Source organism: Neophocaena asiaeorientalis, unplaced genomic scaffold (genome assembly GCF_003031525.2).
Source record: "Neophocaena asiaeorientalis asiaeorientalis breed wild unplaced genomic scaffold, Neophocaena_asiaeorientalis_V1.1 scaffold233, whole genome shotgun sequence".
Classification (NCBI taxonomy): domain Eukaryota; kingdom Metazoa; phylum Chordata; class Mammalia; order Artiodactyla; family Phocoenidae; genus Neophocaena; species Neophocaena asiaeorientalis.
Genome location: NW_020171811.1, coordinates 194,121 through 210,215, shown reverse-complemented (window position 1 = coordinate 210,215; position 16,095 = coordinate 194,121). Strand labels below are relative to the sequence as shown.

The 16,095-nt window shown below is 36.5% G+C and overlaps 1 protein-coding gene across 1 annotated transcript in view; it reads left to right on the top strand.

Moving 5' to 3' along the window:
- The window catches only part of ATL1 (atlastin GTPase 1), an 85,225-nt gene that overhangs the window by 66,938 nt on the left and 2,192 nt on the right, over nucleotides 1-16,095 (top strand). Inside the window, exons 8-14 of the mRNA XM_024731825.1 lie at nucleotides 4,786-4,878; nucleotides 5,979-6,117; nucleotides 10,044-10,171; nucleotides 11,328-11,384; nucleotides 12,186-12,257; nucleotides 13,878-14,309; nucleotides 15,533-15,547. Of these exons, the coding sequence (XP_024587593.1) occupies nucleotides 4,786-4,878; nucleotides 5,979-6,117; nucleotides 10,044-10,171; nucleotides 11,328-11,384; nucleotides 12,186-12,257; nucleotides 13,878-14,309; nucleotides 15,533-15,547 (936 nt within the window). The remainder of the gene's footprint in view (nucleotides 1-4,785; nucleotides 4,879-5,978; nucleotides 6,118-10,043; nucleotides 10,172-11,327; nucleotides 11,385-12,185; nucleotides 12,258-13,877; nucleotides 14,310-15,532; nucleotides 15,548-16,095) is intronic.

The window sequence follows — 16,095 nt, the reverse complement described above, 5'->3', positions numbered from 1 at the left end:
AAAGACAATTCAAGATAAAATACATGAGACAAGACTTTGTACAAATTTTCAAACAAAAGAAGGTAAAGCAAGCAGCAAAACCATAAACAGATTAATGGCAAAAATATTTCCTAAATAGTATACCGCTAAACCAAAAGTTCTAATAACCTTATACAGAAATTAGGTATAATTATTTATAAAATGAGTATACTTCCGAAACTAAAGGTTAAACAAAGACTTAGAACTAATGACCCATATAAAGACCCGCTGAGTCTTTATAACAAAAATCCTAGGATAAGAAATTAGCAACAAGAGCTCAGTGAAACAAATCAGAACTCAGATCAGATCGTTGTTGAGATAAATTCACCTGCAAGTAAATTCAAAGGACAAATGAAATTTGGGAACAAAGGACAGGGAGAATGCACATGTTAGTCTGAGGGTCATAGGGAAAGCTGCCAAGTGAGGGCACTTAAAACTGCCAAGTGAGGGCACTTAAAAAAAGCTGCCAAGTGAGGGCACTTAAAACTGCCAAGTGAGGGCACTTAAAACTTCTAGAATTGCCAGAGGATGAGACCGTCGCTCAAAATCTGATACAAAAACCAAAGCTGAATTTATTGGTGAGTTAAGTAAAGAGTTATGCTTGTGAGGCACAGTCTCATTGAGTATAAAACAAACTAACGGTTATATGCAGGTTGTTATATGCATAACAAACAAACGGTTACAAACGGTTTGTTTGTTTTGGATTTTCATGGTTTAAAGAAACAAGAATGGGTTGACATCAGTTTTTGAATGATTTTTTGTTGTACACAGAAGCATGTTTCGTGTTGGTTATAGAGGTGAGAAACGGGTTGACACCAGCCTCAGTCAATTTTCTGGAGCGAGTCTTCTGCTACTTGACTGAGTTTTAAAGTATGAAGCTGTCACTGGTTGGCTTTCAGTGGGCTGTTGATTGAAGTGAGTTGTTACTTAATTAGATGGGTTTAAAACACGTTATAGTATTTACTTATTACCCGAAACTGAAATTAAAACTGAAATTGATTGATTAAACAGGCAGGTTACAACCAGTTTAGGTATTTACTGGCTACATGGCTCTACAAGAGTTTTTTCCTGGGAGTTTGGGAGTATTTTCATGTATTTATAATGGATGTGCACATAAATTTAGCATTATAATTCAAATAACATTGTTTTATATAGTTGGGTTTTTTTTTGCGGTACGCGGGCCTCTCACTGTTGTGGCCTCTCCCGTTGCGGAGCACAGGCTCCGGACGCGCAGGCTCAGCAGCCATGGCTCACGGGCCCAACCGCTCCGCGGCATGTGGGATCTTCCCGGACCAGGGCACGAACCCGTGTCCCCTGCATCGGCAGATGGACTCTCAGCCACCACGCCACCAGGGAAGCCCCCACATGGCTTTTTTATACTGATATAATCAACACATGTATTGATATATTCCACATTTTGCAATATTAATAGCTATGTAATATATTAATATGCCATAATTTGTCTAGCCATTCCCAATTAATTGTTAAGCATTTGGGTTTTTTTTTCCATTTTCATTACTACTAATAGTAGTGCTATAGCACTCCTTTTGAATAATTTCCTAAAGGCTATGGTCTCCAAAGGGAAATAAACAAAGGTTATGATGTTTTTCATGATTTAAAAAATATGATCATTTGTAGGATATGCATGGTGTAGGTCCATCATTTGCCCCAGTTGCCTGACTGGATTTAATTTATTTTAAAAAGTATGACTTCAGATATTCTTATCTGAGCAAATTAGGGTAATTTGTGTCCTTGATTTTTTATCTCTACCTATATGTATGAACAAATCAAAATTCAGCAGTGTGGAAAAATGGATGGCTTTTGAAATAAGAACTGAGATTCATAGCATTCCATACAGGATAAATGTAAAGCATACAAATTATTTCGGGAGGGGATGGGGCCAGTGGTGGTTCTGTAGCTGGCTCATATTACTTTGACAGCTAACTAGTAAATATTCAGGAATTATATAAGCCAAGTATTAAACTGTTAGTAGCTTGACATCAGCCATGGTAGGCAGGTTTGCACAACAGAAATTGTCAAATGCTACAAATCAAGGCATGTTGCTGCTGCTGGAGAGCCAGTTTACACCAGCATGTCACTGGACGGGACCATTAGGCAGGGAACTTGGAATTTGACACTATAGGGAGATAGAATATAGATTGCTTATTAAGAAAATAAGACTTCATCTTTGATCCTGTTCTACACATGGTCCTCATTATGTTGACTTGGGAAGATGCCCAGTGAAAAAGACCAAGAAATGAGATTAAACGCTCCCAAGAAAAATGTGAAAATTGCCAAATCCACATAGTTGGTTTCATTTATCCTGGTTCATGAGCCTCTATTTCGCAAAAGTTGCTTCTAAGCTAACCTCTGTTTTCAAAATGCATGTTTTAGGTAGAAGTGTTCTAAATACAAATTATCATATTTTGACAAAAGAATGGCCATCTATCTAAAGATAGTGAACTATTTAAAGATAGTGTATATAGATGTTTTAAAAGTCTCCTCTCCACAAGAACCTCTCCTCTCCCCACAAGAATCCACAGAACACACACACACACACACACACACACACACACACACACATGAGAGAGAGAGAGAGAGAGAAAGAGAGAGGGGTGAGAGGGAGAGAGGGGTGGGGGGGTCAGGCTTCCACTGTAGTGAAACAAGAAATATCCATAATGCAAACTAAGAAGTGTCCCTGTTTAAGGTAAGAAAATGTGAGCCAAGGATTTTATATCCAGCAAAACTGACTTTCACTTATAAAGGGCACAAACTGTTATCAGCGTGTAAGAACACAAAGAATGTTGTTTCCATGAGCCCTTAATGAGAAATCTACTGAAGAATGAGCTTCAGTTAAGCAAAGATGACATAACTTCACCAAAGGAGAAATAATCATATACTATGTGCCTCCTAATAAAAGAACACTCTGCTTCCTATAGTCTTGCCAAAAAAATAAAACCAGAGTCAGATCAAGCCTCTGCATCCAGCTGCCAGTTTGCAGGAAATCCAGAGGACAAAAGAACATGTTGAACTGCCCCGTGAATATGCAGTCAGCAAGGTCCAGATCGTGGGTATCTCTACATGTCAAATTCCCAGGTTCTTCAACAGATAAACTGTAAAGGGAAAAAAGGGATGAAAAAGGAACCTATAGCTTAAAAGAGATAGTAAATTTTAATGGGGAAGACTAAAAGCTTCAATTAGAAACCCAAAGATGTAAACTCTTAGAATATTTAAAGATAGCTAAATTCATTAAATATTCTTACTTTTTCTCAACTTCCTACGTTTTTACAGAAACTAAAATTTGAAGTATAACTTAATCTAACTTATAAAAGAGTGCTTTAATGCCTCAGATTGTAAGCTATATGTTTTATACTTAACTTTGAGGCAGTGCAGCAGGGATTTTGAATAAGTCCCCAGTTTAAATGCCAACTCTTCCACTCTGGCTGTGTGGCTTTGGGCATATTACTTAATGTCAGGTGAGGGTGGAGGTGATCTTTATATATCTCTTTTAAGGTGAATAATAAATTATAACCTCTCTTGGGGCTGTTGCAGGAGTGCATGAAATACCATGTATATAATTCTAGTATTGTGGTTGGCTTATAATAGGCACTCAATAAATGAAAGCTACTCTTACTTTGGTTTCAGTAGGTATGAGGTGGGACCCAAGAATTCTGTACTTTTAGAAGCCTCTCGAATGATTCTACTGATTACTCTAATTTGGGAAACAGTTCCTGATAAAATCCTTCTGGATGTGAACAAATATTCAGCTTCAAGAATGTTTATCAATGTATTTCTTAGAATAATAGAAAAACTGGAAGACATCTAGGAGAATGGCAAAATAAACTATGGCCTATCCGTGTACGAAAATATTATGTGGCCATTGAAATAAAAATCAAATAGCTAACATAGCATTAGGTGCCTGGCGCTGTTCAAAATGCCTTATATATATTATCTCATTTAGTATTCCTGTGAGACATGTTCCATTATTATTTCTATTTGACAGATGAAGAAACTAAAAATGTATATGATATTACAAATAACAAATTGTGAAGCTGAAATATTTCTAAACTATTAATAATAAAAACATTTTTATAATAAAAAGTTTTGCCCTTGTTAGAGGAAAGACTGAATTAGCTTTCCAACAGAAAATATTTCAAAACTATCATATGAAGAAGTGATCAAAGCATTTGCAGCTGAAAACTGGGGGAAAAAAAGTATTACAGAGGTATCTTACTCTAAATAAATATTAACTTTCAAGCCCATTTTTGTACCTTTTTCCTATTGAGCCCTCCCCCCCCACCAGATTGTATAACCTTCAGGGCCCCACAAAACCTGGATTCTCCCCCCTCTGCCTACCAGGTATGCATAAGGAGAGCCCCTGCAGAAGAGAGTAGAACAAATGTAATAGAGGAAAAATATTTAGACAAATGAAAGGAGAAAACTTTCCTCAAATAAAACTTGAATCTTCATAAAAAGCTTCCTGAAAACTGACAGACATGCCCCAAACTGGCTGAATGGCACTATGTAACTTTAATAATCAGTTTGGGAGCAGCTTTCTGTTCACATTCAGTGGAAACAGGGAGGATGATCTCAGAGCGGGGAGATTGCTCAGAAACAACTTTCTTAGGTTTCATGTTTGCTTATTAATTCCATTATGTGGAGAAGAACACTATTCAAATGACAATAATATCTAATATATTTCAATAAAAAACAGAGGGAGGAAATTTAGAGTTCCTTTAACAATCTTTTCTTCTTATTGTTTCTTAGAGTCTGATATTTCTTGTTCGAGACTGGAGTTTCCCATACGAATTTTCGTATGGAGCTGACGGTGGCTCCAAATTCTTGGAAAAACGCCTCAAGGTTTGTTAACTATTTAGATGCATGAAATTTCGCCAATAGTAACCTAAATTATTTTTGAATGATTTGCTGAATAGATACTCAGTAGCCACAATCTCATTTGACCTTCATAGTATCTCTATGAACAAACTAAGATTGATACCTAAAATAATGTCAGAGTTACAACCGTAAACATTATCAATAATTATGATACAGAAAAAGAGTTCTTTTGTAAATATCTATAAAACCATGATTTATTCCTAAAGATAAAACTTTTCATTTGAAGAATTAAATCTGTTCAAGACTGACAGTACAAATATATGGATTTGTGTTTTAGTAGAGGTTTAAGGTCAATTTAACAGAAATATTTAATTTTTGAAATCCCCAAAGTCAATCTTAGGACATTTTGCTAGTAGTTCACAGAAGGTGATATTAGGAGGCTTTCCACTTGCTGTGTCATGATAGTTCAATAGTGAGTGAATTATTTACACTGAACAGATATCTCCCAAAATACCTACTGAGTAATCAGAAAAAAAAAAATGGAGATTAAAAAATCTACCTCGATAATCAGAATCTCTAAGCTTACCTTTTTAAGTTATGGTTACTTTTAGGGTAGTTTGTACTGTTAAATGTCAAATACATGTGAAAAAAGGGGGCAGTTTAGCTTTTAAGTAAACATCCAACAATCCAGATGCCTTTCTAGAATTTAAATGTATACCTACCAGGTGACAAGAGGCTGTCTTGAGTACCTCCTGAAAAGAAGGTAGGAATATCTTATGATCTACTCGTGTCTCTTGTGAGTACTTTGATTTAAAATTTGAATTTGTAGGAACTAGCTAGAGTAAAACCCCACTGATTTATACTAAAAAATGGGAAGGCCCATCTAAGTTAGCGTAAGAGTAGATATTTGTTAATTGTAATAATAATGCCATATGTATGCTATACTTAGATATGGCCATGTGGCAAATTCACCCCAAACTTTTCCATATTTACTATCAGCCCTGTCATGTCATTTTTTTTTATCATTGTGACCAGACAGACACAGCAAATATAAATGCCACAGAATTCTTTTGGAGTTCAATTTGTGTTGAAAGTAGTTTAAACTTCAGAATGATTTACTGCAGGTCTCGGGGAACCAGCATGAAGAACTACAGAATGTTAGAAAACACATCCATTCCTGTTTCACCAAAATTTCCTGTTTTCTGCTACCTCATCCTGGCTTAAAAGTAGCTACCAATCCAAACTTTGATGGAAAACTGAAAGGTTTGTCTGTCTTTTAATGTATTTGTTTATGTCACTTAGTCTAATTACAAAAATGTCATTTTATCCGTTGGGTTTATGGCTGCTAGTTTTGTTTATCCACTGATGTGAGGCTGATGATTGGAAATTTTCAGGAGGATTGGAAATCCCGGGCTCAGGCTAGAGTACCTCCTTGGTGAACTATGGGATTCTATGGGTACTGAATACGTACACTGAGAAAATAGGCTAAATCCTGCATTCACCTGGGAGGCAGTAACCCTCGCCCTTTCTCCTAGGTTCCTGCTCACCTCTGTATTGAGAAATGCTCCTTAATATCTTCCTTTTTAATTTTCCTTATTTACACAAAAAAGGAAAATAGATGCCTATATTATTGGAATGTTTGTGTTAAGTTATATAATTAGAGATAGAAATATTGCATAGTACTGAAGTGAAGCTCTTTAAAACTGCTGCTAAAGAATTTGATTATACATCATTAAAAACTTCAGTAATAATGAAATCCTCTTCTGGACGAGGACCAGTTTCTTAAAAAACCAAAAGCACCAGAGTGTTTTTCAAACTAACAGCATGTAATTATCTCTTAAACAGAGGCATGACTAATGTTTAAAGATTCCAAAGCAACTCAAATTGTTAAAAAAAAAAACGGGGGTGGGGGTGGGCAGTGGGAGGTGGAGGCAGGGGTCTGCAGAAGCAGAAGCTAATCTTGCCTAATAATCACCAGGTCTTTAGATATTTGCTTTGCAGTTGATACAAGGTGGTACAAAGACATTTCTGACTTTTTTACTTGTAAGCCTAGCATTGAGTACACCACTGAGTTTGGACATTTGCTTAATTTACTGTGGCCTTTCTGCATTGTGCCAGGGGTGATGAGACAGTGACATAACAAGCTTTGAAGCACAGTTGTTCTCAAAGGGCTTTGAAATTACTTTTAAAAAGGACAACATAACATTGTGTCCAGTTTTATGCAACTGGCAAGTTTGAAAAGCAAACCTATTGTTTTCCCCATGTATCCATGGCGTTTATTCTCAGATACCTTATATTTCACTATGGCAGCTAATATCATAAATAGAACCCCCAATTTCTCGATCATCAGCATTGTTTTTATACATGTTTTAAATTGTCTCTTCTTTATACAACAGAACAGACAGCTGTAGGCACATATTAACGCATGGATTCCAGGATCCTACAATTTCGCTGTCACTTACGAATTCCAACCCGCTAGTGAGCACACAGACCTCTTGATACTGTGCAATTACCTAATGGCTTCAATGTGTTTTGAATAAGTTACATAAAGAGAGGGCTCCCACAAGGCCTTTCTTTCTTCTCTGGGGTTGGAGAGCCATAAACAGGCAGAGCAGGGGCAGGCCTTCAACAACAGTCCTTTACTGGGACAAAAAAGTACTCTGCCTTGTTTCATTCCTGTAGTACACAGCTACAGTTCTTAAATTAATGGATACAGTTTGCAATGAAAGAACTCAGGGAGAGAGTTTAAGACAAATCATGCAGATATAAATTGTACTTTTTAATAGATTTGTTCTCCATCAAATTTTACTCACATGGCTAAACATATACTGACTCATACAGTTGGTTTACAGTTATCCATACGTTGCGAGTTTACCAAAGTGGCTAGCCCGAGAGAAAGAGAAATGAAAGGCAGCTTCAGTTGCCCATCAAATTTCCATTTTAATTGAGGCTTTATAGGACTGCTGCTAAATCCTTCTGTGTGCCCAAATGTTCTGCTTTGCCTCAGTGTTTCTTTGGGCAGTTTTGAAAGTCTGCTATCTACATTATTTTTCCATCCTGAATCTTATAATGTGGTGTTATTTCTATCCAGGATGTCTTGTCTGCTGGCCATGCTGTTCTCCAGAGGGCTGGCATCTGAGTGGTTGCCTCTGGGGAAGAAATGTCTTTGAACAAACAATTGTGCAAAAATTCTTTGATGATAGTTTCTCACATACTCTTTCAGCACACTTGTAGAAATAGACTATGGCTAATGCTATCTTCAGAACACATTTTTAATCCAAATGTATGCTGTGACGCTGGTTACTTTGATGATAACACAGTTGTTGGTGCATTAGATACACAGGTTGTATCTTATCCCATTAACAATTTTATAAGGAAATTTGTGGGGGGAGTGGAATTTAAGTACATGTTTTGAAGGTGATTTTAAAGTGGTTTTATAAGGAGAAATCTTTTTGTTTTATACAGAAATTCAGGAAGAATTCATATATTCTAGATATATAGTAATATTCTACTAATGTTGAAAAAAGCATAAAATCATATAGCAAAAAAGAAAACTGTTAGCATCGATGAATACGAATACATAGTAGGCAACAAAACACAACAAAGGAGCATAGTAACATAATACAAATACCAGTATTTCAGTGAAAATCGGTAACTAAAAGCAAACCACAATAATAAATACATTTGAACAAACCTATACGGATACAAAGCACAATTATCAGTAAAAATTGGTACAGTGCAAACAGAAAAATAAATTTGAATGAACTCCTGTCCAAGTCCTCATGCAATATGGACACAAATTTCAAAGCTGTACAAAACATGAAGCAAAAAAGTTGGAAGAATTTCCAGTGGCATGCTCATACATGTCATAAAAGCAGTAAGCAAGAGAAGAGAACCATAAATTCTTATGTAAACTAGTATTTCAGTGTATGTTGGGGTCATAATAACAAGCAGGGAACACGCAAACACAATCATAAGGTTTGAATCTTTATCCTTAAGACCTCAGAAAAAAAAAAAAAAAAAGACCTCAGAAATCACCAATCCCAAAGCCTGAAAACTCAGTGACTCTGCTGAAATTCAGATTGAAAAAATTATAGGCAGTTACTGCATTTTCTTAGATACCAAGTCTCTGGACATATCTTGCTTCTTATGTAGTTTTCTATATGTTTTGAAATAATGATTTAAAAAACTATTGCTAAAAAAAAAAAAATTTTGCTGTGTTCAAAAGACTTCTCTGAAGATCTGTTTTCTGTATTACTGTGCTAAATCTGTAATGTTAAGTTTGAACCTAATGCTATAAAATGGGTCATGGGCAATCAATTGTACCAAATAACTCAGACTACCTCTGATCCACTAGCTATGAGGCCTCCATTGCCTTTTTCAATGTTTGGGGGTTTTTTGGGGTTTTTTTTGGCGGTACGCGGGCCTCTCACTGTTGCGGCCGCTCCCGTTGTGGAGCACAGACTCCGGACGCGAAGGCTCAGCGGCCATGGCTCACGGGCCCAGCCCCTCCGCGGCATGTGGGATCCTCCCGGACCGGGGCACGAACCCGTGTCCCCTGCATCGGCAGGCGGACTCTCAACCACTGCGCCACCAGGGAAACCCAGCCTTTTTCAGTGTTATTGTGTGTTGCTGCGTTTCACTACTAGAAGCAGCAGCAGCATCACTATCTTTTTGAACTTGAGTCGTAGTTACCACACCTTCCCCACTTCTATACACTTGTCCTAAGGTGGGCACACTAAATACAGAACAACTTTTGGATACATTTTCTGGAGGGAATACATCTTAGAAAGCAGTAAATATCCACCCTTTCCCCCCTTTATGACCCTATATATATAAACCATGAACCGTGAACAGGACTTAAAGGCATCAGAATACATGAACTGGTTATGTGAATGGGGTGTAAAACATTTGTATAGCAGTTAATATCAAGAAAGCTATTTTATAGGTGGACGACAAGATAAATAAGTAATTGGAGTGAAGATAAGAAAGATCAGCCATAGGAGTTTGGGCGAGGAGTATCATTCACCCTGAGAAAAGTGGGTTTCGGGAGTAATTTAGATGATGGGAAAGTAAGTAGTACTTTATCACTGGGGAAGAAACAGAGGAAATCAAAGGATGTTTTATTTTATGGCATGGAGGGCTGGATAGGATTTTTTAAATAATGATGAATTTGCTTTTACTTGTAGAAATAGATGAAGAATTCATCAAAAACTTGAAAATACTCATTCCTTGGCTACTTAGTCCTGAGAGCCTAGACATTAAAGAGATCAATGGGAACAAAATCACCTGCCGAGGTCTGGTGGAGTACTTCAAGGTATCACTCTCATTTCTAGAGAAGTTGTGAGTACTTAGATTTGACATGTTTGGGAATGCAGTTCCTGTTTTAAACAACAAAAAATTATAGACTTTGTAATATAGGGGCAAAGGCATGAGGAATATACAGAAATGATTTTTAAAAAGATTAGACTCCCAAGAGGAGCTTGCTTTCTGAAATTATTTTTTGAGAAAACTCCTTGAGGTAACTTTACTATCGCCTTTCATCTTGAGGGAAATATATTTTGAAACATAAATGTATCCTGGAGTTGGAAAAGTCTATCTCTTTTTGGGGGAGGAGATGTTTCCCAGGGTTCATACCACTTAGTCTTCAGTCATGACCTATACTGAATTTCACCTTCATTCTGAAGATTTTCCCTAACAGGCTATACTTTGCCTTCCTCCTGGAGAAAATTCTTCCACACTTCCTGCTCTCTGCACCAAGGGCCAATGTGAAGTAGAACTATTTTAATTTGCATTTACCTATTTACCTCAGGGAGCCCCAAATATAACACTTTTTTTTGTAACCAACACACATATATAGATTTCGGTTACCAATATAATTTTTAGATTGATGCTCCAAGGACTAAAATATCAATTTTTAAAATCCACGTTTTGTCATTTAAAATGTGGTTGTATATCTCCTGTGTGATTATTTACCTTCACCACTCTCAGCAATAAATGACATGTTATTTATCTAAAATTTGAATTCTTGCTGTGCAGAAAACACTGTGGAGGAGCTTAGTATTTAGTAGGAGACTCAGGGCCCTTGAACAGATCTGTTCCATAAAGCTTGTGGCAGCAGCAGGTACAAATTCCTGTGAGTAACTGAAAAAGAAATGTTACTCCTAGCAGAGGGATCTGAGAAAGTTTTAAAGGAGGTGGTATCGAGTTAAGCCTTTAAGAAGGGTGGGATTGGCAAGTGGAGATGTGTGAAGAGGACCTTTCAGAAAAGGGAACAAGAATTAAGAAAGAGGGAATTAAAGTATGAGAAAGAGATAACAGTTCCTGAAACTATCAAGACCTTATTTATTTTTTTGAACCGTCAAGACCTTAGACCTTAGAATACAATTTAACAGGCTTAGAGAAATATTGAACGCAATTACTTGAACATGAGTCTTTTTCTTTTTTTCTTTTTCTCTTTTTTTTTTTTTTAGGCTTATATAAAGATCTATCAAGGTGAAGAATTACCACATCCCAAATCCATGTTACAGGTATTTATTCATCAGGAGGCTTGACATTCTAAAACATACTGTCACTAAAGCTAAGCTAACGACATGCTCCAATCTGGCTGCTGGAAATCACCAAATATAAATAGTAGATGGAATGACTTATTGGAAGATTATTTTTCTAGTAACTACCCATTTGTGTGTTCATCTAAACATTTTCACATACACATATAGCAGCCTCACTTAGCATGCTGAGATACAAGAGTCTGCATTGTCTTTGTACTAAATTTGTTTGGAGAAGACTCAGACTGTGGTTTAGATTCACACATGTAACAAGAAGTAGAAAAGCAGGTTTTAAACAAGTGGCCTCTATACTTAGAAAAGGAAAAACTCACTTTTTCCATACTTATTTCTTAAAGTTCTTAAGTTCTTGATGGTTTCTTTTTGTTATCAGTGATACACTGTTCTATCAGTAATCCTTAAAGTTGACATATTTTTATATATATTAGTATATATAAAATGTACTATATATTATTTCCCATGTGTTTGGATTTATAGATCCCCCCCATACTTGGTGAAAGGCTTAAAAATATTTATAAAGAGGAACAATCTTCTAAATGAAAATTCATTTTAGAACTATGGTTTATTGAGTAAACTATATTTTATGCATTTTGAAGTTTTAATTTTAAAAGATGTAGTAGAAATATTTCAACACTTTTCAAATTATGTGATGACCTTGAGTTCTTGCATATTTCTTGCACATAATGCTCATATATGAAAACTGCCTGTGGAAGTTTAATAAAATATGAATTCCATTTTACATCATATTTTGTACTTTGTCCGAAGGCCACAGCGGAAGCTAACAATTTAGCAGCCGTGGCAACTGCCAAGGATACATACAATAAAAAAATGGAAGAGGTAAGAATTAAATAGTATTTTAAATGATGTTTTAATTAATTAATTGATTGATTGATTTTTGGCTGCATTGGGTCTTCGTTGCTGTGTGTGAGCCTTCTCTAGTTGCGTCAAGTGGGGGCTGCTCTTCGTTCTGGTGTGCAGGTTTCTCACTGCGGTGGCTTCTCCTGTTGCAGAGCAGGGGCTCTAGGCACGCGGGCTTCAGTAGTTGTGGCACGTAGGCTCAGTAGTTGTGGCTCGCGGGCTCTAGAGCACAAGCTCAGTAGTTGTGGCTTATGGGCTTAGTTGCTCCACAGCATGTGGGATCTTCCCGGACCAGGGCTCGAACCCCCTGCATTGGCAGGCGGATTCTTAACCACTGCGCCACCAGGGAAGTCCCTTAAATGATGTTTCAAATAAAATCAGTATTTCTTCCATGAGCTCATTCTTTTTTCTTCCAAGTTACCCTGTATACACATGCAGAAGTGGCTTTGACTTATTCTTTCTCAAACTATGTGTATCACATTTTTATGGTATTCCTAAAATATTTTAAAAACAAATCAAGAAGAGAACATGATGTGTGCACAATTTAAATGTATTTTAAATGAATTATCTCTTTATAACACACACATTTTGCGGGGGTGGAGGGGTACAGATTTTCCCACTATTTATAAGATCTAGTGGCTAAAATAACATATGCTACCCTCTCCACTATACCTCCCTACATTCCACAGTCCAATTTCTATCTTAAATATAAAAACCTGTTAGAAAAAAATAAACTGCAAGGACCAATATTTCTAAGTACTATATTTCCTCTTTTTAACATTCTGAATTAGGAGGCATCTAATGATTATGGTATCTACTAATGTGATGAGTTTTCTTTCCACTGAAAATGTTATAAAATCAAAATTGCATCCAAAATTGATAAGAGTCTTAGAATCAAGAGAAATATAGTATATGGAATGGTGTTTACAACATAATTAAAGGGGAAGTGGAATGAGAGTCTCCTTTATATAAGTAAATCACAAATAAGTGAATGGTATGGGTAACAGAGATTTCCCATGTAACTTTTGAAAAAAAAGTTGAAAATTTGGTCCAAGAACATTTAATATGCTTCCATTTAGTCTCTTGAAGAAATACCGAATGGGCTCCAAACAAAAATCAGTGAAACTGCTGAAGGAAATGTTTTCCACAGTTTCACTTTAGGGCTTTATAGCATTGCTCATTGTTTTAAATTAAACTTCATTTGGTCAAAATTAGTTCAGTGTAGTTAGAATAAATTTCCTGCAGGAACTTGACTGTAAGTAGTTTTCTTAAATTTGGATTCATTCTATGAATGAACTGAGTTTGCAGTTCACCTCCACATCGTGAGGAAATCGGATTAAGTCACGGATATTCCTTCCCACGTCGAAAAGAGAATAAAAATTAAGAAAGGCTTTATATAAGTCACCTATAAAGTACCAGTCGCACTTATAATCCCGCCTGATAGAAATGGAGTATGGAAAGATGTGGGTTGACGAAACATAATGCAGGCTCCTTCTGATTAGTAATGTGTTCTAACAAATTCAACTAGCTTAGTGCAAAATTGTGATACAGTTGCTAGCTGTACTGTGCACTGCGTGAATACTTCTCTATCCGATACAGATCTGTGGTGGTGACAAACCATTTCTGGCCCCTAATGACCTGCAGACGAAACATCTGGAACTTAAGGAAGAATCTGTGAAGCTATTCCGAGGGGTGAAGAAGATGGGTGGGGAGGAATTTAGCCGGCGTTACCTGCAACAGTTGGAGAGTGAAATAGATGAACTTTACATCCAGTACATCAAGCACAATGACAGCAAAAATATCTTCCATGCAGCTCGTACCCCAGCCACACTGTTTGTTGTCATCTTTATCACATATGTGATTGCTGGTGTGACTGGATTCATTGGTTTGGACATCATAGCTAGCCTATGCAATATGATAATGGGACTGACCCTTATTACTCTGTGCACCTGGGCATACATCCGGTACTCTGGAGAATACCGAGAGCTGGGTGCTGTAATAGACCAAGTGGCTGCAGCCTTGTGGGACCAGGTAGGAACACTTAATTCTCTTCAACTAAATGCAGCACACATTTGAATGCTATCTATGTTCCGGACACTATGTTAGATGTTGTAAATATACAGGTGAACAGGAGACTTGGGCCCCAGTCTTCAAGAGCTTTAGAATCTGTCAAGATGGCCAGATACAAACAGCTAACTATAATATAACATGTAAAGTCCTACACAACTGTTTTCCAGTCGACATTGCAATATTTTTCAAACATACGTGGATTAGGTAGTGTTTTCACTTTTTCTTATCCTAAAAGTTAAAGCTGTTAAGTGAGAAAACACAATCAAGTTTTTATTTAGCTGATTGTGATTCGATTATATGTTCATTACTTCATACTTACAACCTATCATTTGACTAGCACTGGCTTTGTTAGGAGCATATGTAAACCACCATCTGAAGTCATAGCACTGTCTCTTTTAGTAAAACCCCTAAACACAGTATCTGATCACTTCACATTGTCTCTATTTGAACTTTACATTTTGTACCAGGCCCTGGCATGAGTCCAGGTCAACCTCTGGATCAGCTGCTTATGGATCAGTTGTCCTTTATGGTCCAATTAACCAACCCAGGGTCACCATGGTCCACTGTTCAAATAATTGAGTATGGATAGGGGAGACAATTATAAACACACCTAGAATAATAATCAACTATGTCATTCTGGAAGTGTCTTCAGTTAAATTTAGGGGAATTTAGTGAAGCTAAAGTTGAGATTCTTCATAGAAGTTTGGAGTTAAGAATATTTATGGTCTCCAGGTAGCAAGTAATAGCTACAGTTCTCCCAGCATTGAGTGTAATTATACATACTTTTTAAAAGAGAATTGTAACTGATGGATTTGCCGTGTGTCTTTGAAGAATCTAGTTGAGATAAATAAATGGTAACACTACGGGAAAAGAATGAATTAAAATTGGATCCTCTGAGCCACTGCCTCAAATAGCCCTTCAACCTCAAAAGATGAAGAGAGGCTATTTGAGGTAAATCCCAAAGCCTACCTAGAATATGATGCTGAAACCTGTGATGAATATAGAATTGGGTTCTTCAAAAGATTCACATTAAATATGTAATCTAAACCTGAAAAACTCTGCAGGGTTATTTGTTCTTAAATGCTCACAAATTACTACTGTAAACAAAGTTGATTATCATAATGCTATTAATGAAGCAGGATATATACTTTTCTTTTCTCCCTTTTAAACTGCCTTTGCCACAGGGAAGTACAAATGAGGTAAGTTAAATTTCTTCTTAAATTAAGAGCATGTATTTATAAACATTATGATATTCTTATTTTATAAGCCAAGTAGCCATTAAAGGATATCTCAATGTACATTAAAAAATCTTTGGTGACTACAGCTCCTATGTTCTTCTAGCATTTACAATTTTAATTGTGAATTTTGGCAATGGTTTTAAAATACTTAACTTATTCTGGACATGATATATGATTTTATCTGCATATGAAACATAAGAGTTGATTATCATGAATATTTTATGTTTTGTTTCCTGAATGTTTAGAAAATTTCAAAATTCTTAAGCTCCAACGTTGGGCATTTTGCCCTACTGCAGAGTGAAACAAGTACAGTTATGAATCTTCAGGAAGCTTAACTACTGGAGAGTAAATGGAGCTACAATCTTTAGAAGTTGTTTTTAACTTTGGCTTCTGAGTTACCTATACCACTTTAAGCAGGTTTCAGACCAGTATGCAGTGTAACTTTCCTGTAAATTGGTGTTCATTTCTCCCACTGCACAAAACTCCGTATCTGAGGAAAAATCTAAGCT